General features: G+C 42.4%; 1 protein-coding gene across 1 annotated transcript in view; it reads left to right on the top strand.

The window, feature by feature from the left end:
* The window catches only part of GFRAL (GDNF family receptor alpha like), a 55,611-nt gene extending 28,391 nt beyond the window's left edge, over positions 1–27,220 (top strand). Inside the window, exons 5-10 of the mRNA XM_083174966.1 lie at positions 1,972–2,028; positions 7,753–8,083; positions 13,460–13,710; positions 14,843–14,932; positions 18,818–18,899; positions 27,024–27,220. Of these exons, the coding sequence (XP_083031092.1) occupies positions 1,972–2,028; positions 7,753–8,083; positions 13,460–13,710; positions 14,843–14,932; positions 18,818–18,899; positions 27,024–27,093 (881 nt within the window). The 3' untranslated portion in view covers positions 27,094–27,220. The remainder of the gene's footprint in view (positions 1–1,971; positions 2,029–7,752; positions 8,084–13,459; positions 13,711–14,842; positions 14,933–18,817; positions 18,900–27,023) is intronic.
* The last annotated feature ends 362 nt before the right edge of the window (positions 27,221–27,582 follow it).

The following is a 27,582-nucleotide window of genomic DNA, read 5'->3' as shown; positions in this document are numbered from 1 at the left end:
TCAAGGTTTTTGCGAACCTCTTCATAGAAACCAAGTACTGTAGATTAGTTTGGCATGAACGATTTTTCACTAACCCATGCTGATTATTACTGAGTAAACTATGAAGGTCTAAATATTCCTGGATACCATCTCTTAAAAATCCTTCAAATAGTTTACCCACTATTGATGTTAAACTAACAGGTCTGTAATTAGCGGGATCCTCCTTTTTTCCTTTTTTGAATATTGGCACTACCTCTGCTATTCTCCAGTCTTTTGGTACCTTTCCTGATGATAGTGAATTATCAAATATATAATGTAGATGGGTAGCTACTGTAGTTCCTCCCTTAATTCCATTAGTACCCTAGGATGAATCCCATCTGGCCCTGGTGATTTACATATTTTGATTTTGCTGAGCCTCAATATTATTTCCTCGGTCGAGAAATCAATATTGAGATCCGACTTGTTCATCCCATCATCATTTGTGGTACGTTTGCATTCCACAGTCTGCTCTCCCTTAGTAAACACTGATGAGAAGACCTCATTTAACAGTTTTGCTTTTCCCTTATCTTCTGTAAAAAAAAATTCCAGTGATATCAGTTAGTGGGCCTATGTTCTCTTTAAATATACGTTTACTATTTATGTATTTGAAAAACTTCTTGGGGTTAGTTTTGCTTTCAGTGGTAATGCACTCTTCATAATCCCTTTTAGCTACTTTGATTACCCCTTTGCAAATTTTGTTTGATTCTTTGTATTTGGTGAATGCCTCCTCATTTAAGTGATTTTTTTATAGAATTGAAATGCTCTTGTTTTATTGTTGATTGCTGACCTAACTTTTTTGTCCAACCATGGTGGCTTTTTTTTTTATTGAATTTACCCTTATTTACTTTAGGAATGTATTTAATAGTTAATGATTCAAATACATTTTTTATAGTATCCCACATTTCCTCAGCATTTTTCCCCTCAAAAAACGTTTCCCACGCAATTCCTTTTAGGGCTTCCCAGAATAATCTGAATCTTTTGATCTTTTCTGTAGTTTAGTATTTTTGCCGATCCTTTATGATGCAATTTACTGAAGTTGATTTCCAGTGAAACCATATTGTGGTCACTGTTTCCTAGATGTTCAATTACTTTTGTGTTTGAAACTAGATCTATGTTATTTGTTAATACCAAATCCAATAGTGCCATACCGTTTTTTTGATAATCTGGTCTTTAAGTAAGCTTAGGAACCCACTGATTCTTGCTGTTTTACATGTTTTTTTTTCCAATCAATATAAGGTACATTAAAATCCCCATAATTAATACCTGACCCTGATCTGATGATTGTTTGATTTGGTTTAAAAGAAGAGACTCATCCCTTTCGTTATGTTTGGCGGTTTATAGCATACCTCTATTAAAATGTTATTAGTTTTTTTTATTATTGTCGGTTATCCCTGCCCATACGGCCTCCATGTAATCTTCCTCTGTACCTGTGCTAATTTCTATCTCACACGATGTTAAGTTATTATTTACATATAGGCACACACCCCCGCCCCTATTGTTTTTATGTTACTGAATGAGCTGATGCATAAACATTGATAACAATATAATTTATATATTCTATTCTATTCTAGAAATTTTATTTTCTTCTATCATTAATTACTGTTGCACAATATCTCATTAGCTTTTATGCCCCATAAACAAAAACAGACATTTATTTAAATATGGTTGCTAAATCTTTACTTTTTGTACTGAAATAACACAAAGGGTGAAATTTATGAGAGATTTAGAAAGTGAGAGATTTGGTAAGAAATCTCCAGTTTGTTTAAAACGGCAATCATTTTTGCTGTGCAAATGATTGTCGCTTTAAAAAAAACTGGAGATTTCTTACCAAATCTCTCACTTTCTCAATCTTTCATCCTATTAAATTTTTCCCCAAAATTGAAAAGGCGTAAACACTTAAAATTGAATTAATCACCAAAAAGCCTGCACTAACTGCAATATTTTCTATTCTAGATTCCTCTCAAGTGACTGTAAATTCAGAATGGGAAACAAGCTCATTAAGGAACAGAGGTAAGGTTTTTGTTTTTCCTAAATAATATTTAAGACAGCAAATATACATGAATGTTGTTGAAATACATTTGTAGATCACTATCCCGCAAACAATGTTGACATGACCATGTGATAAATATTCAACAAAATGTCAAAGGTACACGTCAAACTAATGCCTGAGAAAGAGATGATTGGCAAGAATCTGTGGCATGTTAAGGCTAAGCAGGTCATCTACAAGAGGCACTGAATAAGAATTGCGTAATTATATTTTCTATTTACTTTAGTAGACATGAATTTAAATCCCACATGATGAAAAATTCACATAACCACTAAATATTCGATGTCTATGGCAGGGCCGAAACTAGGGTTTCTGATGCCAGAGGCAAGACATTCATTTAGTGCCCCCCCCCCCAAAAAAAAATTTATTTTACACTGTATTCTGAAATGAAATATATATTTATAAATGATCCCTCTAGAAACTATATGAACCTGAAAACAGGGACAGTGCGCGCCGAAGGCGCGCGCTAAAAATTTAGGGCATGTTTTTTTTTTTGGGGGGGGGGGAGAAGTGGTGTGGTCACATAGTAGTATCAATTCACATTATAGCACACACCGTAATGCCCAGTACACATTACAGCACACACCGTTATGCCCAGTACACATTCCAGCACACACCGTAATGCCCAGTACACATTCCAGCACACACCGTAATGCCCAGAGCACATTACACCACAAACCGTAATGCCCCCCCAGTACACATTATAAGCAATGGTTAATTGCTGCTGCCACTGGATAGAACACTGTCCCTGAATGATACACAATGTGCCACACACTGCAATGTCCAATATGTCACAAACATACCTCCCAACACTGGAGGCAGAGGAGAGGAGGCAGAGTAGAGGAGACATCTGCGCGTGCCGAAGGCACGCGCCCAAAATTAGAGCATTCACCTACTACCGTGGTACTCCTGCGAGACTACATCCCCCATTTTTTCCGCTATGAGGGCATGGTCAGCTCTCTAAGAGCTGTAGCCACATGGGGTGCGGCCATAGAAAATGGAGGTGTGATACACATATGCCCACAATAGTGCAGTGCCAGATACACATGACCCCAAAAGTGCAGTCCGTGATGCCCAATATACCTATGCCGCATACTGTGATGCCCATTATAAATATGATCCGCACCGTGATGCTCCATTATACATATGCCGCACACCGTGATGCCCATTATACATATGCTGCACACCGTGATGCCCATTATACATATGCCGCACACTGTGATGCCCATTATACATATGCCGCACACTGTGATGCCCATTATACATGACACACACCGTGATGCTCCATTATACATATGCCACACACCGTGATGCCCATTATACATATGACGCACACTGTGATGCCCATTATACATGACACACAACGTGATGCTCCATTAAACTTATGCCACACACATGATGCCCATTATACATATGCCCCACAGCGTGATGCTCCATTAAACATATATGTCACACACATGATGCCCATTATACATATGCCACACACCTTGATGCTCCTTATTAATGAGTGGGTGGAGTGGGTGGTTCATGGGTGGAGATGTTTTACCAAAGGAAGTTGTGCTGCACTGTATAAAGGCAACAAGTAGGGAGAATCAGAGTGGAGACGGGTGGTGGGAGATTTAATGTTCCCTCATCGTGTAAAACATCCAGCCTCCCCCTGCCACTCTATTGATGAGGTCTAGACATCATAACATAAGCTTTGCATTAGGCTTACTTTTTCACTGCTGCCGCCGCCGCCGTTAATGCCCGTCTGTGTTTGCCACGCACAGCATTTCTCTGGGAGCGTGGGAGGGGACGCGGCTGCGCCAACCAATGGCGAGGAGGCGGCTGCCGCGTCATCACGTCCCCTCCCAAGCTCCCAGTAATGCTGTGCGCGACAGGCACAGACGGGCACTAACGGCGTCGGCAGCAGCAGTGAAAAAGCGACGGGTTAGCTAACAGCAGCGGGACTCGGGCTACATCAGTCCCCGAAACCCCGCTGGCTGTCACTCTCCTGGACCTGACAGCGCCCCCCCCCCCCTCCAGCGCCCGGTGCGCGTGACCCCCCAGCCCCCCCCTAGTTACGGCCCTGTCTATGGTCAATATATTTTTCAAAATAATACCATTTACATCTATCATCATAACACTGCAATTGCTTTAATTTCATATATTTTGTTATGAATTTAGATAGCTTAACATATGTTAACCCAAAGTAGCATTTAAAATTACTGTAGGTGTGTGTTTTTTTTTTTTTTTTTATAACATACAGTACATCATGCTGGCAGTCTATATAAAAAACTTTTATGTCTGTGGGCTGCTATAAATTTATAAATCTGATTAGTTTCTGGTGTCATCTGAGCAGAGAGTTTTAGGTACACTCTTCTGATCATTCTGCGCTTCCATCTTGCTTCATATTTCTGGGTGCCCCTCCAAGAAGATTCTGAGAAATTGATTCTGGGAGAAATGTAGCCGCATGCGACTTGGATGTATCAGCAAGATCTTGACAAGTGTGTCAGATATTTTAAAGTAGCAATCATTTAGAAGGCACCCCACGCAGTCGACGTTTTTCAGGTCACCTGGCAGGTGCACAGGTGCATTCATTACTCATTGACACATTTTAAAAGTTCCAAAGGTGGATCTAATTATTTCCCTTGTGATTCTGTGAGGAGACCTGCAATACATGCATGTGTGGGGTCCTGCTGACAGAGTTTGAGAACCTGTGTTATAGGTGATTGATTGTAAGTCGCAGATTATTGCATTTCCCTCTATGAGTAATACAATAAATATGAGATTTGATTCCTAGAGCAGGACATCTGTGTAATAAAACAAATGTCTTGTTGATTTCTGATAAACAACATATGGCTAGACACTACCCCAGAATAGTCATGTTATTTATTAGTAAATATTTAAATTGTATGCTAATATGCCTACCAGGGCCGGGTAATGTTTCTCAGCACTGTAGGCAAAACTTTCATCTACTGCCCTCTGGCCAAACCCACTTTCCAATGTGGAGTTGGCATCTTAGAATTTTCGGTACTTGTGTATTATTACGGCACCCACTAAGCAAATTGCTTAGCAGGCAATTCTGCGTAAGAAAACCGCATGCGGTTTTTGCGTGCGATCGCATGCAATGCGATTTTCCTATGTAATTTATTCACTGCTCTTTTTTGCCCCCGGGCGGTGCGATCACATCGCATGTCATCGCATCGCACCGCAAATATATAGGGTGCGATGCATTTACTTTACTATACACTTATATGAGATGCAATGAGATTGAGGCACCCCACCTCACTATCCACCCCACCGCGAAGCGTGGCGGAACGCGTCCTCCCGACCTTTTCCTACCCCCACTATCCACGTCGGCGTGGAGTTGATCTTATACAGTGTGGTGAGCACAGCGAGCCACCGAACCCGCAGCGTGGCGAGCGTAGCGAGCCCCGCAAGGGGACGCAGAATACATGTAACGTAATCCGCGTCCCCTCGCCACGCTTCTGGCTCAATGGCTCGCTGCGCTTGCCACACTATTTAACGTCAGCTCCACACTGATGTGGATAGTGGGGTTATGAAAAGGTCGGGAGGACGCATTCGGCCGCCACTCGCCACGCTTCGGGCTGGCGTGGATAGTGGGGGGGGGGTGCCTCAATCTAATTGCATCTCATATAAGTGTATAGTAAAGTAAATGGCATTGCACCCTATAAAATCGCATGTGATCACATGCGATTTTGCGGTGCGATGCGATTGCATCGCATCGCACCGCCCGGGACAAAAAAAGAGCAGTGAATAAATGACATAGGAAAATCGCATTGCATTGCATTCGATCACATAGCACGCATGCGATGTGATGCGATTTGCCTACGATGCCGTACATATGCTAATTGGGCGCCGTGATAATACACAAGTACTGAATTTTCACACATGCCACCAATAAGTAAAACAAGGATGTCTTCCTTATAGACATCCTTAATTTTGTGATAGGCAGACTAGGTGGTGCCGCCAGCTCCTAGTGCCCTAGGAAGCTGCTGAAAGCTTAGTAATGGTAGAGCCGGCCACGATGCCTGCACAAACAAGTACAATGGATGCAATTAGTAAACCAGTACATTGTGTGAGTGAAAAGGTACAGACAAAAATAGTAGCGCTAAACAGTATACATTTTTTTTAAATTTAATAGGACATAAAGATTGTGATTCATAAAAGCACAATAAAAGAACAATAAAGCACTGGCACCTAATAGAGCTACTGAATGTATCGGTCCATTCCTAGTACACCGCCAAATAATTTTTGTAGAGATTCCGGATACAGTACAAGTCTGTTAACTCAAAGCATGCTGTATAGTTACCGCAGAGGAATGTCCAAATGAAGATTTTTAATCCTTATTGAGGAAAGCAAAAACTGCAGATGTCTTCAGATGGAGTGTTGTGGGATTTCCATATTGTTGCAGATAGATTTGTGAATTTGTTGACCTCCGGTGGTGGCTGGTCTGCAACCTGGTAGTGGTGAGAGTAGCAAAGAGGTCGCCAATTGTGCCTTACAACTGACGCGTTTCGCTGTAGCAAGGTACAGCTTTATCAAAGGGATGCTGGTATACCTGTAGTCAGGGTTTATATACCTTGGTCTTAATAGGTAACCGGGTGCACCTGTGCTTGTTAATCATGATATTAAATGAAATAATACATAAAACAGAGGAGGAATGAACATGGAGGCAAGATACATAATATAAGAACAATAATATATCATGAAAAAAATAGAAACAATTGCATTTTACATTTTTTTTGTGGAGGTTAAAGGTCACTATGATTCCATTGGTCAAAATACTATGATGTGGACTGATGGGGGTTACCTTGGTAACATAAACAACAAGGAGCGTATCCAATCGTCTGTGTCAGAAGGATCACATGAGGCGGAAGTAGCCACACTAAGGTGGAAGTGATCATATAACACTGTCACGTGATCAGAGTTTGGTATGCACGATCTGCAGTGTGCGGGTCAAGCCTCGTTTTAAAAACGAGGTCAACAAATTCACAAATCTATCCGCAACAATATGGAAATCCCACAACACTCCATCTGAAGACATCTGCAGTTTTTGCTTTCCTCAATAAGGATTAAAAATCTTCATTTGGACATTCCTCTGCGGTAACTATACAGCATGCTTTGAGATAACAGACTTGTACTGTATCCGGAATCTCCACAAAAACTATTTGGCGGTGTACTAGGAATGGACCGATACATTCAGTAGCTCTTTTAGGCACCAGTGCTTTATTGTTCTTTTATTGTGCTTTTATGAATCACAATCTTTATCTCCTATTAAATTAAAAAAAAAATGTATACTGTTTAGCGCTACTATTTTTGTCTGTACCTTTTCCTTGTTGAAGGGATTCTCACCCCCTTCCTTAGTAGCCGCTTCACAACACACCCCATCACAAGCGCCTAATTGGTTGTCACTACAACCATTTTTCTTCCTTTTGACATTGTGTGAGTGAATGTTGATTTGTGTACTGTATGACTGTTTTTCTAAATGTGATGTCTACATAATGACACTTCTAAAACCAGTCTTGCTTACTTTATTTGCATAGTTAAAAAAAAAGCTACACATTATTACAGAATATATGTACTTTCTGGTTATTACATATTTCAAATAATATCAGGCATTCATTATTTCAGAATTTGAACTTGGATTTTATATAACTGTTATATACGATTTTTCCCTATAGCATATGGAGGTCCAATATCTTGCTTGGAAGTTGCAACACTTTGCCTTGGGGATTCTGTGTGCAACAGGCACTTAGCAGCCCTTATGAAGGCTTGCACTATTATTGGAAATGTGTGCAACGTGAAGGACTGCCAAAGAACAATACGATCATTCTATGAAACCATGCCTTTCAATGTTTCTCAAATGATGGCATTTTGTGATTGTGCTCAATCTCATGAAGACTGCCAACGGGCTGGAGATGTGCTCCATAGCAAATCATGCACTGTTCATACAGGTGCACCCAAGTCATGCCTTCAGGTGGTCTCTAGTTGCCTTGAAAATGAACTATGCAGGTTAGTGAAAAAAATATACAGTATATATATATATATATATATATATATATATATATATATATATATATACTGAGCTATTGTTCTTCACCAAAACTTCTACGGCTCCCTTTCGCTGTCTGTCCTGTTGGCTGCTGCTGAGCACGGAACAGACAACCCAGGGTGCCACACACGTGCGCAGTAAGGAGGAGCTAGAGAAATGGTAGCATTCAGTGGGTATGGCCGGGCAGCAGATAGTAGACAGTGGCTCGCTGCATACATATGGCACACAGGGTGAGACTCAGCCAAGGCGGACAGCACACAGTAGACAGCCTGACAGCTGGGCCGCAGGGGTCACTCACTCACAGCTAGTAAGGTTCAGGCGCAGAGCTTTATTAAGGCTTTGGGGGGCACTACCCACAAGTGGAGTGGGGAGCCAGCATAGGTCAGTCAGAGTTGGCTGTAGCTCCTGCTGCTAATATCAATACAATGGGGATCTGGAAGCTGCGGGAGTCAGCGGCATGCTGAAATGCCTACACATCGCAGCAGCGCTTCTGAAAAATATTTGCAAAACTACATCTCATCTGAATCAGGCCCATAGGCAAAGAGTGTCTGACACAAGCTTGGCACTGCAGAAGTTCAGTAGATAACTTACTCCTTCAATGGACAGGAAGACAAATATATCTATGTAAATACATATATAGTCGTCCTGACGGCAGCACACAGAGGAAAAAACATCACCAGAGGCAGTTGTATGAGCCGACGTTTCAAGGCCGTCCGGCCTTTTCATCAAGGTACAAAGAGATCTCTTGAAACGTCGGGTCATACAATTGTCTCTGGTGTTGTTTATATATATATATAAAATATAATATAGCACCAAGAGTTCACATTTACTTGTTAAATAAAATAGTAAACTCACATACATTAGTAGCGAGGGAGCATGCTCCCACTACCCACCAGTGAAGTGGGGAGCCAGCAAAGTTCAGTCAGATTTATGCCTTACTTTGAGTGCAGAGAGGCTGTCATGCAGGGCCGGCGCCACCACTAGGCAAATCTAGGCATTTGCCTAGGGCGCCAGCCACTGGAGGGCGGCACTTCGCCCCTCGCCTCTCACATGGAGGCTGCAGGGGTGTCCGTGCCGGGTACCTGCGGCACTGTGTGATCTGGCGGCAGGGTCCCTGCAGTGATGCACGCTATCCGGCAGCCAGGCGGCGGCGCGGGAAGTGCTGCTGGGTTTGAAAACATTCCGCATGCTGATTGGCTGAGATTCAGCCAATCAGCGTGCGGCGAGTTTTCACTGCAGGGACCCCGCCGCCAGATCACATAGTGCCGCAGGTACCCCCCCGTAGGCACCGGGGCGCCCCACCCCCCCTCGCCTGGGGCCTTGCACCGGCCCTGTTGGCACGGAGTACAGGACACAAGATCTGTCCTGCACGTTCCCCTCCTCTGACCACAGCACACTCAGGGCCTTATTCTAGTTCACTCTTTCTGACAAAATTCTTCTTAGATGGACAAAACCATGTACACTGCAGGGGGGCAGATGTAACTTGTGCAGAGATAATTAGATTTGGGTGGGGTTTTACTTCAAAGTGAGATCTATATTGCAGTATAAAAATAAAGCAGCCAGTATTTACCCTGCACAGAAACAAAAGAACTCACCCAAATCTAATTCTCTCTGCACATTTTACATCTGCCCCCCTGCAGTGAACATGGTTTTGTCCATCTAAGAAGGATTTTGTCAGAAAGTCACAGGGACTCCTACACAAAGCCAGCATTCCACGGCAGCATCTCGCCTCCTGCGAGCTGCAGAGGCGAGTACAATTGATTATTTTTGTCAAAGCTCATGTCCCAGGTCCCAGTACTGCTTTGTGTCCCAGTGCGGCTGTCAGAGGGGTGTGCAGCAGGATCGGAAATACTGTAGATATCCATTCTGCGGCAGCCTCAAGGGGGCCCTTTCAGACAGAACCTGTACAAGTTGGTACATGGAAGTTCTGGGGCCCTTTAGATCACCAGGCCCGTCACACTTGTACCCCTAGACCTCCCCCTGTCACCGGTCCTGCCACTAGGTCGACATACTGCAGGGTCGACATGGGTCTAGGTTGACATGGGTCTAGGTCGACATGGGACAAGGTCGACAGGTTATTAGGTCGACACAAGCATTAGGTCACATGGTCTAGGTCGACAGTCAAAAGGTCGACATGGGGTTTTTTGCTTTTCTTTTACCCAAATGTGGACACCGTCGACATGGACACAGGATTAAGTGCACCACGTCAGCACACTATTTTTTTCTCCCACCACGCCCTAGTGGATGGTAGGGCATGAAATACTGCCTATCGGTACATGTTGGCGCAAAAAAAGAGAAAAACCCCATGTCGATATTTTGACTATCCACCTACACAATGTCTAACTAATGCTTGTGTTGACCTAATGACCTGTCGACCTTGTCCCATATCTACCTAGACCATGTCGACCTTGCAGTATGTTGACCTAGTGGTGTCAACCTAATGACTGTCGACCATCTTTAGGTCGACAAACCGACCGTATGCCGCCTGGAATTGGGGAGGGGGGGCGGGGACGGAGGAACTTCCGAGTCCTCCTCATCCCCAAAATCCCAGAGCAGCTGCCGCCATCCTCTCCCTGCCGGCAGCCCAACACCTCAGAGAGGATGGTGTGCAGGAGCTGGTGCCGGGCTGCTCTGTGCCTGGAGATTCCATTGTAGTGGCAGCAGCAGCCCCTCGCTGCCCGGCAGTTGTCATGGTAACCAGGGACAGCAGCAGCAGGAGGAGCCCGAAGGCAACAACAGCACCCCAACTCCGGGCAGCAGGAGTCCAGTGACCAGGCCACAGGAGGAGGTTCCACGGCAGCTGTGTGAGGGGGTGAGGTGGCAGCAGCATGCATGACACCACCTCCCTCTTCCAGTTCTGCAATGAGTACAGGGCCGAGGGGCAGTTACCAAATCAGGGGAGCAGCTCATGCCTAGCAGGCATGCCAGGGGGCAGCAGGCTGCCTCCAGAACCCACCCTGGTACTTACAAGCTGACAGTAGTTGTTGGGGTATCACAAGACCCAGCATGCAGCTGATTCCCTGCTGCAGCCAGCTGGTACTTGTAGTTCCTCAGAATCTCTGTATCATTGTGCCACAGCTCCTACCATGCCAGGGTGCTCACTGTGCGAAGCTAAATGCCCGCCCATTCATTACATGTGTGTGTGACAGACACACCTGAGCACCATGACAAGTGCAGTGGTACAAAGTAATTTAATAGCAATAGCTGGACTGCAATGGGCGAAGCATTATTTACAAAAAATGTGGGAGCCCTTACAATGGTGTAAAGAGCACCCATAGGGCGCGATGAATCACCTATTATATATATATATATATATCACGAATATTAGAAAATGTTACTTATTGAACTGTTAGTACACACATTTTTAAAAACAATTTAGAGATACAGTAAATAGTTCTTTAACACATTTAAATGTAACCATGGAGAAGTTATAGAAGTAGAGGCCTAATATGTAATGCCTTAGTGCATCTATCTTTTCAAATACAAGATTTTAAGAGGTTTTAAGAGTTCAACAACTGTTTACTAATAAAAGTTTGTATATTTTAGTTTTGCAATTATTAACCCCTTCAGTGGAGGGGTTATTCTGGGGCATGGCATACCTGCCAAGTGAGTTTTTTGCCCCAGAAATACTAACCACTAAATATCTACTGCTGCTGCTCCCCTGGAGCTAACTGCACTGTTAGCATGTCTTAGGGACCAAGGCTGGGAATGTCTGCTTCTGACATTAAGGGTGACATTTTTTAAAGCGACAATCATTTACAATGAAAAAACAGTTTGATTTTGCAGTCTAAATGATTGCCGCTTTGATTAAGCGAGGGCAGGGCCGTAACTAGGGGGGGGGGGGCTGGGGGGGTCACGCACACCGGGCGCTGGAGGGGGGCGCTGTGAGGTCCGGGCAGTTCGGGTCCAGGGACAGGCAGCGGGGATCCGGGGACAGCCAGCGGGGGTCCGGGGATAGTCAGTGGGGTTCCGGGGACTAGTGTAGCCGCTGTAGCGGCAGCTTACATTCACTCCATCTCCTACTATTTGCCTGGCGGCGGGAAGCGCTGATGACTTTGAAAAGACTTGCCGGATGCTGATTGGCTGAATTCAGCCAATCAGCGTCCGGCAAGTCTTTTCAAAATCTTCCTGCCTACCGCCCGGCACATAGTATGGCGAGGGCTGCATAGGCATGAGGGCATTTAAGAGCCTGTGAATTTTATGATTGTCTTAATAAAGTTGTGTGAACAGTTCAGTTACCCATAGAAGTTCAGGTGATTGATAGCGAGATTAGGTAGAAAATGGGTGGTAGCTTAGGCAGGGTTATATAAAGGGGAGTCAGATGATGCTGCTTCCTCTTTGAGTCTGGATTCCCACCCTCCCTCCCTTGCTCTTTTCAATTGCTTCCTGGCCTTTCGGCCTTCACTTAATTCAGCTTGACAGAATTAATTTAAAATTGGCGGGAAGGCGCTCTTGACCAGGTGAAGTAATTAGGTAAAACACGCCAAATGCATTTCGGACCGACTGGTCCTTCCTCAGTAGCGGTAGTAGCAGTAGTCGGTCCAAAATGCATTTGGCGTGTTTTACCTAATTACTTCACCCAAGGACTTTGCTCTGTGGTTATCCAAGGATCCAGCCCTTGCCAGTTACCGGACCTGGTGAGACTTTGCACCTTGGACCCTGCCTTTGGACCGCAGCTTTGCTTTGAGCGATCATTTTAATCCATGCTTTTATTTGTTCTTCAAATTGTAAGTGCACATCTTTTATTAAAACTCACTGTCTAAAAAGTTATGCACTATACTTTCTTATTTGTGTCATTTCATATTATACTCCACTGCTGAGAGGACGTGTTTTATTGAGGATCCGTTTAAATTAGGATTCCCATTCATCTTGGACCCCATTGGTGACATTATTTTGAACTTATTTGTGATTTATCACACTGACTTTATTTCCATGGGAACAACATCAGCGCTAATTCATCTATTTCTACCCTTTTGTATATTGCTCACACCAGGTGGTTTTTGAATGTCACCTTAATAGTTGATAAGCAGCTTTTGTGTTATGCACACCTGATCACAAAGTACTTTTTGTTCTAAGTTAAGGTAAATGTCAATCATGATAATATAATAGGCGCCTTAAAAAAACTTCTTACCAAATCTCTCACTTTATGAATCTCTCACCCTATTATATTTCACCCTACATGTCTAATAATATGAAATACTGAAGTGCTATAACATTTGTATTGTAAACAACGTCTGCTGACTGAAGTGTGCGAACAACTCAGATAATGCATATATCTGATTACAGCTATCATCAAGCAAAATTAGCACTTCTCTAAAATTATTATTTCTCTACAGAAAAAGATATCGAACATATCAATCAAAATGCTGGGAACATGCTAGCAGGTGTCACAATAACAGGGACTGTTTGTTTGCTTTAAATAAAAAAGATCTGACTTGCTCTGGAAGTGAAGAATGTCGCGCTGCATTTATTGGAACTCTTGGAACAAGGCTTCAAACTCCATGTACATGTGATGCTGGACTTAAGTATGAGGATCAACATTTATGTGACTTGTTTACCCACATACTGCATGGCAAATCCTGTTTAAGTAAGTAAAAAGTTTAATTTGCCATCATGTATATCCACTTTTGCCAACAAGAGCCAAAATTAAGCATTCTCCCTAATGCCGTCTACTTCACGGACAGTTTGTACGGGAAACCAATGGAGTGCATGTGCCGATACAGGGTGGGTGCACGCACCCATGATTGCGGGCAGGGGGCATGGGGGCTTGTGGCCGTGGGTCGGCGATTTCCCCATGGGAACGCCCAAATCGACTGGTGGGGGTGGGGGCAGCTGACATCCCGGACGTCAGCTGCTTGCCCACTTCCTGCTTAGCATGTATGTATATCTAAGTGACCTGAGAGTCACTTATATATGTGTGCACCTTCGACATCTTTATAAGATGTGGAATGTTCCCCCTGGACTGCAAATGGATGTTAATGTAAAACATCCATTACCCACGGTGCGAGGGGGGGGGGGGGTGTTATTCGCCGGGCAGGGTCTGGTGGACTTGCCTTGCGAATCAACCAGAATAACCCCCAAAGTATTATAAAATAAGTTTTATTATACGGATACTGTATCATAATATATGCATGTATACATGTATTTGTGTGTATTGTCTTTGTTGGACACAGGGATTGTCTATCTCTCCTGTGACTTAGAAATGTCTTTATTTTAATATTGAATAAACATATTAAAAGGTAAGATTTAAGTAATCTCAACATTCAAGAGTGCCCCCACACAGAGGTTTTACTTCTAATCTATATCCAGAGGATTTCTTCCTTTTCACCATGCTTTTTAATAAGTAATACATACAGGTATACTGCAGCAATATAATGGTAGTGAGCTCACATGCAGCATCCATTGATAATAGACTCAGATAGTACCTCAGTAACTCAGCGCACTACACATGGTCTATATCAGAGAGAACCATTGGATACAGCTGATCATATTAGTGAGTCCCCCAGATATGTACTGCAGGGGAAAAGATTGCACATATATCCTCAATAATTGCACCAATGAGTTGAACTCTTGATTTTTGTGTGGCTATGAAAGAAAATGTTGAACTATTTTCATATACTGTATCTGTAACTAGTTAAATATATTTAACCATGTTACTGCATTCTTTCCAGCATGTAAATATATACAGTATAACTGTTGAATCTGAATCTTTCATTTAGACAGACTTACTGCAAGGAACATTCCTGCATCTTACAGTGATACACAAGAGAAGAAACGGATAAGGACTGGCTCATATACCTTTCAAAGTGGTAAGTGTTTTGTTGAGGAAAGATCTACTTACGTAAGTGCCATTTTTTCTGCAATTAGGAATATTAAATATTTTCGCAACTATTGGAATGACAGCCCATCTAATTAGAATGACAGCCCCTTGGAATAACATTTGCCCTGATTCAAAGATGGACTCTGTGTAAATGTTGTGCGCAGTAGAGTAATTCATTTGCAACTGCGCTGCTGAGGAGTGGCGTTTCAAGTGCAGGCATGTCACATTCTTATTTTACGAAAAAGGGAATTTCACTCCAGGCGCTGCAATCTTTAGAGCTGCATATGTTACTTCAAAAAGAGGTCACCGGACCTCAGAAAGACAATACTACAACAGACAAGAGAAGTCTCACGTGCGCTAAAAAGTCCATATGTATGTAATCCTTGAAAGGATTAAATTTCTTTTCTTTATGTATGCTTACACAAGACAGGGTGTGTGAACTCTTATAAAGGTATCTTTTTTTCCTCCAAATATGACTCCAATAGTCACGACAAATACAAATTCCTTTTTATTCTTTAAAAATCACAGCAGGGCAGGGATGATATAATGACAGCCTTTCTACCATATAAGATGTAACCCGGGTGTAGAATATGGTACCAGATACTGCCAAATACTGCTCCACAAACTCTGCTGCTCACATGAATTTGACCAGACACTAAGTTTTCTACGCGTTTCAGCACGCTGCGGTGCCTTTTTCAAGATAAAGTGTCAGACGTTTTAGGTCAGGAAATATGTGGGTATCCAAAGAGGTCCTGTGGAGACACTCCAAAATGTGTCCTCAGATCCACATCCGTTTGGAGGAAAAAAAGATACCTTTATAAGATGTCACATTCTTGCTGACAACAGCCATGCTGCATGACCATCCTTAAAAAATCGGAAGGCTGAAACATATTAGAATACATCACCCGCATCACATCACAAGCCCCAGCACCTGATTGCAGCATCATCCACCACCTAAGCCTCCTCGCTGGCTGGCAAGTTGAGTGGCTGGAGGCAATACCACAGCAGAGACCATTAAAGGCATAATCTCACGGAAAGCGCTAGTTCTGGGTTCCCGCAAGTGGTATTTCTCCATAGTTACTGGCAAGGGACCAATACCAACATATCCCAGCAAAGATCGGCACCATTGGGGACAGTGGCAAGAAAAGGCTCACACTCTGATACTTGCCTGGAATTGAGAAACACAACTAAGCACTGGAATTGGGTTAGTTAGTGTACCTGGCAGGTCAGCTTCCAAGAACAAAGACATCCTAGAAGAGCTGTGAGGAACTATTACTGTATTAAGACTTATTGTATACATTTTAGCAGACATTAACATTGCACTATTTGACTCTATTTCAAATCTGTTACTTCTGTATGGATTTGGAGAACCACAACTGGATACCAATGAGACCTGGCATGCATATCTTGTGTATACAAATGTACAACACATTTGTTGGCAAAATGCTCAATCAGATTGTGATGTCACTCAGGTGCTAAAAGGGAGGGGTAATTCTGGTTAGGTATCCCAATTGCACACTGGGTGTATTCAAATGCATGAAAGTTATAGTCCATGTATTTTCTGCTAAACCCTAAAATATACATGTATTACTCACCTTGTGTTTATATATCATATGAATGTGACCTGAGCATTTTCCTCAGTATGAGACACTACAAATACACCATTGTAAATCCTGATAATGTAATACACATACACCTAGACATCTGGTGAATGCAGGTGTCACCACTCTCTAAACTGCATGACCATGGGGTTATTCAGAAGGTCAGTGTTTGACCTTTGTGTGTCCAATGGTTGCATCTTTGCAGATGCTGCCAGAAGGTGTCCTAATACAAACCCCAGTGGCTTTGAAAGTTGCATTTTTGCACAGCCAGTATAGAGAAACGGACAGCTGTAAAGATATGTACGTACATCTCTGAATCAGTCTATTTGTCAAGGTTATAAACAATTAAAAAGCTCAGAACCTCATACTGATGTTAACAATGTCAATGATTTTTATTAAAAAAAAACCTACTTTCTAAGCAGAGCCTTCAATCATAGAGATCATTTACAACCCAGCACACCAAAATGATGCACTAGCAATGCTGGGAAAGAACCACCTTCCCCACCATATTATTCTACAGTATGTTGAGATGCTTAAAATGATTGGATAAGGACATTTCAGGAGTACAATAAATCTTGATTCCCAGAGTTTGAATAACAGTTGTCTATCTATGTAGTCATGGGTAGGATGCTATAAATGCAAATTGCCCCCATAAAGTGCATAAAGTTAAATATATAGCATTGATTGCCAAGAAAAGGGATGCCCTAGAACATATTTTTTAATGGTTGGTCCTCTATAGCTAAAAAAACAGTTGTAAAGTTTTAAGAACGAAATCGATTAATAAATGATAGATATGTTACTTTTTTGATTTATAATTAAGTCAAAATATTTTAGAGTTTATGTGAATTGTGTGTTGAAATAGATATTTATCTACCCTCTCAATAATTGTAGGCCAGACATTATCATCTGGTAGCTTACCCAAACCAGCTTCCATTTTATCCTGATAGGGGGCTGTTTTGAAGCCAAACTTAGATTATAAAACAGGAAATTACTATATTATTTAAGGACCTATAATTACAAATTGCCTTAAAGGAGGTTCATTTTAAAATATTATTTTCACTTATGAGGTAAAGGCAGGCTCAAGAGCAGGACCTGCATTTTGTATAAAACCACAGGCTCAGTTGCCACGGGTCGCACGAGCGTATCGTGCGTGCGCCCCCTGGTGGTAGATTTAGCCTGCTACATCTGTATAACCAATTTATTTTGCTGTGCACAATGCTTGTGCTTCATAAATTACTTTCTGTAAGTGCCCCTATGCTCTCTTTTTCCCATGCAAGATAATAACATGTAAGTATGCACAGGGCCTTATTAAGGGTTCCAGCTGCCCTAGTGCTAATACAGATGTGCCCCCCTTTCCCACCACCAATTGTTTTTCTCATATTCAGTAATAGGCTCGGGCCTCAGCTCCCTTCATATTGCAAACACGCTATGAGTGATGGTAAAGGAAGCAGTGGCATCAATCAGCCTCGGTGGAGGAGCTCTTCTACCCAGCGCTCATGCCTCGGTGATGCCAGCAATCGCAATAGACACTGCTGCTCCCACAGTTCTTGGGGGAGATCTCATGAGAGCTTGCTCTGCCCCAACTCCAGCAGCAACAGGGAGCGCTCCAATCACAGTGCTTTAGACTGCAGCCTAATCAGCCTATTGGTTAATCAGGCCCTGAGTATGTGTTATATAGAAATGCTGTATGTAGCTTATGTGCCAGAACCATGCTTGCCTGCCATTTCCTACAGTACAGTTGTGAGGTAGGGAACTTGTAGTAGTAGAGCGAGACATCCACTCTGTAGCCCTTCTACAGTATGGTACTTGCATATAGCCAACATCATATAATTATTCTCCCTAACTAAGGGGAATAGGGAACCTTTGTACAAGGCATTGTGTAAAATGTATGTTTATAAAAAAAACTGACTGGTCTTATATAAAAACAACTCAACAATTTGCATAGTCCAGATGAACAGAACTGCAAACCTTAACCTGGAAAACAAGAAATATAACATTTCAGATATTAGATTTGGTGAGTATTTAAATTGACATTCTGTAGACTATGGGGTCTATTTACTAAGCCATGGATGGAGATAAAGTGGCCAGAGATAATGTACAAACCAACTAGCTCCTAACTAAGGATTGATACATCTCACCAATTATGTGCTTACATTTATTACCTCATACTGAAGCATCTACTAAGTATTATTGGAAAATTATAAGTATAGTATGAACATTGAACAATAATTCTAGTAAATTCAGTTTTTCATAAACTATTATATATCTTTCAGATGATCTGGTCTATATAATTGCATATACTTCTGGGATAATACTAATTTCTCTGATAATTCTTTTGACGTTACTTCAGATACGGTAAGCATCTTTGTGGGCCATGTAAAGGTCCAGGAGAGAAAAGTGAATATGCAGCAATGTGTTCGATTAATTTGTACTTGGTATACATCACAGCACACAAAGGAATACCAGCTGCAATATGTCTAGAGCATAGTTTGTCTGTGTTGACCTTTTGCATGACATTTAGCAGATTTTTGGTCCATGACTGAATGTGTCTGACAACAATGTAATAAAATCTCTGTTTTGGTTTTGATTATAACTTTTTATTATAGATTTCTTAATAATTTCCTCTAGAAAACTTTGTTCAAAACACATAAAAAGGACATGAATGCCCTTTTTCCAAGAACCAATTTCTTATTTTGAACTTATATCATATGCACATACAATTCTGATTTCCTAATCAACCTGGTTGCAAATGCAGCAGTATTGGCATCAATACTCCTCCTGGTATAAAATATATAACCAAGTAGTTCATTCCCAAGCCATTACAGTGAGTACATGTTGCACATTAAATACAGTATAACATTTGCATTATGCATTAGTTGGTATAATTAACCTAATAGCTACCACCAATATTGCTAACAGGACGGTTATAGGAAAGATTTTAGCGTGATCAAATAAATGACTTGTTCACAGCATATAATGTTCAAATAGTCAATAACAGCTAATGACCAAGGTGTTCAGCCAATGCATCAGAGAGTCTGTGAGATTGTCAGTGCACTAAATAGAGCATAATGCTCTCTGGCTTGAAGTTTTCTGCTAGAAAGGATCTAGCATTTAGTCTGATTTCATGCCAGATAGACTTATAATGCTAATTAATACTGTGAACTTAACTTTTAATGTGCATATACAGTATATATAAATGTTTAAATTTATATATATATATATATATATAAATAGAGAGAGAGAGATCCCCAATCCATGCTCTAACCAGCGTGAGCAGCCCCTCTGAAGGACCAGAAGGAGCAGCACCTCAGACAGAATCCAGCATATAGATATAAGAAGAAAAAAATGTTTCAGAGGGCGCTAAGAATCAAGTCAATACAGTCAAAAGAAATATTTAATGCATAAAACCATTAGGGAAAACCAGAAGTATACAGGAATCACATATACATCTTCATAAGGTGTCAGTGTAGCGTCCTTTTGAGCAATTTGACGGCACGCATCATTGGAAGAAAGCAGAAGGCCCAATGAGTTTCGTCATTCACATGACTTCATCAGGGGCAAAGAAATAATGGTTCAACCATATGCTATCTGTAGTATATCTCCAATACAATGTGTTTAAAGCAATCCAATGAAGGGATATCCAAATGGACAAAAAAAGAGAGGATTTCTTTCAGGGGATAAAAAATATGCTCAATTGGTTTTGACCACTGCCAACTCTCGTATAGAAACTGTGGTAGTGTAGTGCATACAGCTGGGATCCCAAATAAGTCACTCCAATCCCAGCTGTACACTACACTACACTACCACAGTCTCTATACGAGAGTTAGCAGTAGTCAAAACCAATTGATCTCCAGCTCTTTTGAGCTTATACTTTATCCCCTGAAAGAAATCGAACAGCGGACAATCCTCTTTTTTGTCCATTTGAATATTCCTTCATTGGATTGCTCCAAACACATTGTATTGGAGATATACTACAGATAGCATATGGTTGAACCGTTATTTCCTTGCCCTGATGAAGTCATGTGAATGAAAAATCACGCTGGGCCTTCTGCTTTGTTCCAATGATGCGTGTCGTCACATTGCTCAAAAGGACACTACACTGACACATTATGAAGATTTATATGTGATTCCTGTATACTTCTGGTTTGCCCTAATGGCATTTTTTTGTATAACAGCTTTATGTATTAAATATTTGTATAGACTGTATTGACTTGATTTTTAGCGTCCTCTTAAACTTTCTTTTCTCTCTCTCTCTCTCTCTCTCTCTCTCTCTCTATATATATATATATATATATATATATACATATATATATATATATACACACATACATACATACATACATACATACATACATACAACACAGCCTCTGCGATCCGGTACTCCAGCAATCAGTGCAACTAGAAGGTGCCATGATCCACCACATATACAAGAGCTGTTAGAGCCAGGGCACTGTGATCTGACACTCCAATCAATAACAAAAAGAGATCTCAGACGGTCATATTACAGTCAACGTTTCTGGAGCTTTATTATTGCTCCTTGATGTCCTGACAAAAGGAGCAACAATAAAGCTCCAGAAACTTCCGAAACAAAAAGGGGGAGGAGAAGGCGCTTGACTCGTTTATCCAAAAGTGGATTTTTTCTCAGGATAAGGGAGAAAAAAAATATAAAGAAAAAATGTGTATCAGTGACACACATTTGCAATGTATCGAAGGGATGCAACAAATCCCAAAGGCACGAGATCGTACCGAAAACTCACAGTGATATGGTGTGTATATACGTATAAAGGTATCTTTAGGGGTACACCTCAGGTGATAAACGAATTGTAGCAGTACCAAGTGAGATGAAAAAGGTGCTTCAGAATGCGTACCGTACTCACTGGTGGACAGGAGATTATAAGCATATAAGGGTTTCTTTAAGGGATAGGTCCAAACCAAGAATATGATCACAAGGGTCCCAGAATGCGTACCATACTCACTGATAGTGCAGGAAATATACTCCTATCAAGGTATCTTTTTGGGAGAAGGTCAAATCCAATTGACGGTTCACTCAGAGAGTGTGTCCATGTGATGGAACAAAAAAAAACAGGAGGACCGGTCTCAGTAAAAAATTGAATAAAATACAAAATCAATGGCCTAGGCCATAAGTACAGGATAAAGAATAGTAATCAGGGTATTTTGTTTTTATTTCTTTAGAAAAGCAGAAAGAATCAGATTGCAACATTACCAGCACATACGGGGCCTTATTTAGCGTTGGTTCATTTTTGGGACACAGGGTCATGCTTTTCCGTATTGGGTAATGTGGCCACATTTAGGCCAGTATTCAATGCCTCAGATTCGCCGTTTTTTTTCAGTGAATCTGGCAATTCGCTGGGTTTACGGCGAATTTTCTGTTAGAAAAAACAATTCTCCCTATTCAATGGAGGCAATTCGCCACAAATGAACAGCGAATGTCTGCCGATTCGCCGTAAATTATTCTCCACAATTCGCCTGTGATTTTCAATGGGGTTTTTAGTGGAATTCGCTGACAGTGTATTCAATGCTCAAATGGAGAACTGCTTTCTCCACTGATTTTCGCCATGATTCTCCGTTTAGCATTCGGCAGCTTTTTTAGGTGAACTGTAATGTGATCTTTTAAATTAAAGCGTTTTAAATTTTTTTTTTTGTGTTCAAAAATCAGAATATTTTTCCTATGAAGGGGCATGCTATTTTTATTCATATACGTGCAGCACATGAATATATTTTTAATATATATATTTTTTTTTTAAACAATATATTTTTTTTTTTTTACACATTCGCCAGCAGGGGGCCGGGAGCCGGAGCCGCTCATTAATATTCATATATTCACTGCACACTGATCCCGATGATCGGGACCAGTGAGAGTGCAGCGGCTCCGACCCCAGCAGCACCCTGCAAGCGCTTCTGCTGGGGGTGAGGTGAGGGGAGGGAGGTGAGGGGACGAGAGGGGGGAGAGATATGCGGGGGACAAGCTGACAGGGACGGCTCCAGCAGTAGCAGACCTCTGACTCCGGCAGCCACAGCACGGTGATGTCAGCGCTGGGACTGCTTGAGCCGGAGGCTCTGCTGCTGCTGGACCTGTCCCCAGGCTGTGCGGAGGCTCCCGCCTGCATCAGCGCGCTCCCCCGCCGCGACACCAGTCCCTCCCATCCCCCTGCAGACTCCAGACAGGCATGGAGCATCTGCACAGGGGGATTCGTCACTCTTCACACTATTCGCCGTCAGGGGCAGCGAGCCCCTGACGCATTGAATAGTGTGGGCTGGCGTCTGGCAGCGAAGTGAAGGGGAGTGAAAAATCATGGCGAGCGCACTGCGAATCAAAAACAGGATTCGCTGCCATGCGCTCGCCATGGCATTGAATACTCCCCATAGAGTCGGATGTAGCTTGCTCCTGCTGCCCCTAAACATTAAAAATTTAATACAGATGAAGTATGCACAAGTAAATATAGCTTGCCCTGTAAAGAGGCGTTCTCTAATGAGGCAATCACATGTCTCAATTGGCCTTTTAAGGGGAATATACAGTCATTTGCTATGCATGTGTGCTGATGATGACCAATTAAAAACATCTTAAAATAAAACTAGTTAAAAAAAAAAAAATCAGATAATAAATAAAGCTGTGTACTTTCCTAAAAGAAATAACCAACCAACAAAGGAAAAGCAATATGGAAACAAAACACATGTTGGATATAATCTGTAAAGCAGCCCATACACGGTCCGTTTAACGGATCCGTTTGGGACTTAAATAGTACACATCGGATCGGATTGCATCCCTAGTGCATGCAGTGTGCATGCACTGCGATCCGATCCCATGTGTACCTAGTACAAAAAAGTATGTGCAGCACATACTTTTTGTACCGTACTATGTGATGCGCGGGAGCGCGCATCGCATAGTACAGAACGGAGCCGTACACAACGGACCGTGTATGGGCTCCATAAGTCTAAATTAAATGCCCAGTACATCCACACATTACCAACCAGTATTGGACTGGTCGACAGGGGTACATGAGAAATCCCCGGTGGGCCCCACTGCCTGGGGCCCCACCTCCAATTATAGGGATCAGGTTCCAGACTATGCACAGGAATTAAACATACCTGTAAGCTACATTATACTGCACAGAACTATGGTATATCTTTTGTTAATCTTGTACAATAGTATGCATGCACCAGCAGTATTTACTTTACTATGATATTTACTCTGTAGTGGTTAGCCAAACTCCCGTTGCAGCTGGCCACATCCCCTACAGAGACTGGCCACACCCTAAAAGTGGTCCCCTATAACTTCATTCCTCGGTGGGCTCTTCATGCCCCAGTCCAACACTTTCACCAACTAGTGGTCTTGGTAAAAAGATCTTCAAGAAAAGATTTTTACAAGAAAGTGCTTTACAAGGTTAACATGCAAATCATTTTGAAACCCCCAAATCAACAGCAGTTTAGCTAAATGTACTAGTGGTTAGTACAGTAGTATTAAGTAGTATGGGCCCCATCACAATTCCCCTGGTTGTGGGTAAATATATATTTATCTGTGCATCCTTTTTCCACAAAATTTTATATGGTACCCCTTCCTACAAAATAATTAGATTTGGTCCCAACCTGGTTTTGCATTTTAAATTATTGCTGCTTTAAATGAACAATCAAAGGAATGAAATCATGCTGCTACATCGATTGTTTAAAATCCAGTGTCTAAAATTTGCAATGTACATCATAACTATTGGTGACCTACTTTTAGGGTATTTATGGACTTAGTAATATTGTTTAAATGTAATATAAATGGAATAATTTAGAAGCAAATCTTTTTATTAATACATTTGCATACACTACTCTTTTAATTTTTAACCACAAATTTTGGTATATCTGTATACTGTCTCCAGAGTGTTATAAATTGTTATATCTTTATTATTTATATCGGTACTTGTTTCCTAGCATGGCGCCCATCGCATCTCATACCATAAGGAATACGATGGTATGCGATGCGATACGATGTTAGCCGATGTTATACAATTTTAAATTGTATACCATCGAATTGTATGCCATTGTATGGCATATACAATGGTATACGATTTTAAATTATACAAGCAACCTAATGGGTGTTTTCAATGTTAAATGTGCCCCCTATAAGATAAATATGTGGTGCTTACAATGTTAAATGCACACCCACGCCACCCATACTATCAACGCCAACCCAAAGCATGGCGAGTGCAGCAAGCCCGCGAGGGGCGGCGGTACGCGTCCTCCAACCTTTTCATACCCCCACTATCCACGTCAGCGTGGAGTTAACTTTATATAGTGTGGCGAGCGCAGCGAGCCACCGTGCCCGAAGCGTGGTGAGCGGACGCATAATACATGTGAAGTAATGCGCGTCCGCTTGCCCCGCTTGCCATATACCAGACATTTTCAACTGGTGTGCCGCAGCACACTAGTGTGGCACGGCCAGCTGACAGGTGTGCCACCATGCCTCGGGGTAACGGCGACTCACCAGCGGAGTTTCACTTTGACAGGGGGACGGGCGGGCGGCTCGGCATCATACTGGACATTGTGGGTTGTGTGTGTGGTTGCCCGGCGCTGAGTGGCTGACCCGGACTATACAATGTCCGGGAATGCTTCCCCGCCCGCCCCCCTGTCAGTGTGCGTCCATGTGCGCACCGCCCCCTGTCAGTGTGCGTCCATGTGCGCCCGCCCGCTCACGGCTCCCCCGCTGTGCACTGTCCGGGACTCGAGTGCTGCTATGCAATAATCATATATCCTGCTGGACCACTAGCCAATGGGTGCTTGCGGTCCAGCAGCCAATCAACTGGTGGCTGCTGGACTGCGAGCGCCCATTGGCTAGAGGTCCAGCAGCGGGAGATATGAATATTACAGCATGTCTCTCTCCCGTACATAACGGGGGAGCCGTGAGCAGGCAGGCGGTGCGCACATGGACGCACACTGACAGGGGAAGGGGTCGTCAGTGTGTCAGCACAGGCAGGAGGGGGGGTTTGCACACGGACGCACACTGAGAGGAGGTGGGGGGGTGAGGTGTGCGGGCCGGCTAACCATCGGCTGGCTAAGTATGGTGTACTTCCACCCACGCTCCCACCCTCCTGCACTCAACCCAGCCACCCTCCCTCCCTACTGCAGATACCCTCCCAGATACCCTCCCACCCTACTGCTCCCACCCTCCCTCCCTGCCGCACACTACTGGCGGTGCATTGAATTTGCAAATAGCGGACGGGAGCCAGGAGTGGGCCACTGCACAGTTCTGTCCCCCTTGGCAACGAGCAAATTCAGTCCACCTTGGCATCGAGCATGAAGCCCCTGGCATTGAGCATGTAGGTAAGTGGCACTTATGTGCCAAATATGTATGGTGTGTTATATAGTATGTCATGGGCATTGCGGTGTGTTATATAGTATGTCATGGGCATTGCGGATTGTTATATAGTATGTCATGGGCATTGCTGTGTGTTAATTAGTATGTCATGGGCATTGCAGAGTGTTATATAGTATGTCATGGGCATTGCGGAGTGTTACATAGTATGTCATGGGCATCATGTGTGGGCTTATGTGTAATCGGAATTATAAAGTTCACTAAAATGTGCAATGGGCATTACGGTGTGTGGCATAACATGTAATGGCTTATGGCATGTGGTATACTATATAATGGGTGTGCGGGGTGTTGGCATTATGTTGAAAAACTGTCCATATTGTCCCTCGTTTGCAAGAATGTGTAATGGCCATTGCGGTATATGGCATAACATGTAATTGGCATCACAATGTGTGGCATAACTTGTAATGGCCATTAATGTGTGTGATATAACATGTAACTGGCATTATGGTATGCAAAATCAAGAATGAAAAGCAAAGGTTTAAAAAAAATCAACATAAGGTGAGACTGGGGCGAGTCAGTGTGTGTGTCAAGGGGTGGGCCAATGTCCGGGAATCTCTCAACAAAAAGGTGGTAACCCTACTTACAAGTGCGCAATATTTTTGGAATATCTGAGGGGGCAGGTGAGTGCTTGTAATAACAAAGGAGGGGCATTTGTTTGTGTAATTTGTAAGGGGGAGTTGATGCTTGGACTGTCTAAGGAGGGGCAGGTACTGTATGTGGAATAACTGGGGGGGGGGGGGCAGGTGTGTGGAATTACTATGAGGGATACAGTATGTCTTATATTTGCTTAAAAAATGTTGGTGTGCCTTGGCAATTTTGAAGTCTTGTCTGGTGTGCCGCGACCTGAAAAAGGTTGAAAATCACTGCCATATACAATGGTATATAATTTTAAATTGAATACAATGCCATACGACTGAATATCGTGGGCGCCGTGCTAGGAAACAAGTACCTTTATATTTTACTTTACTCTCTTTTTATTTTGTCTTTATACATTATATAAGTTAAAGTAAAAGTTTGATTGATCTATTAGTGAATATACTTTGCATTCTCTGTTAACATTTTGTATGTATATTTGCTGATACTGATGTTATTATTTCTTTCAGAGCCTGTAGATCACCACAAAAAAGTCATGTTCCAAGAGGAACTGCTTCTGAAAGCTTAATGACTTCCTAATCAGTTTGTAAACAGAAAATTGCTTTTATTAAATTACAGAAATTATTTTGTTTGTGAGTATGTAGATTAGAATGTGCTGTGATGTCATACTGTACTAGGTATGTGCAATAAATGTAGAGGGCTTCACTGTGACCCAATGTTTTTTACCAATGAGTATCAAAATCTGTTTGCAAATTTTTTAACTCATAACACTTATGTTTCCAAATGTAACCTTTTAACTTATCCAAATTAAATAACTTAAGACACAAAAGGATGAATTTAGTCCGAAATCAATACAAAATCATCCGGCACATTAAATTGTGTGCGGATTTTCGAAAAACCCTTTAGCACCTAATTAGTCCTTAATTACTCACCATCTGAAGCTTTGTCTTCTTCCTCCGCATCCCGACAAGTTGGTCTTTTGTAGAAGCTGTGTGTATGTGTGTGTGTGTGTGTGTGAGACCCCTTTGACCCTCATGTGTGTGTCCCGGTGTGTTACTCCTGGTGTGT

This window comes from Crinia signifera, chromosome 3 (genome assembly GCF_055691185.1).
Source record: "Crinia signifera chromosome 3, ASM5569118v1, whole genome shotgun sequence".
In the NCBI taxonomy this organism is placed as follows: Eukaryota; Metazoa; Chordata; class Amphibia; order Anura; family Myobatrachidae; genus Crinia; species Crinia signifera.
This window is presented reverse-complemented; position numbering and strand designations above follow the sequence as displayed.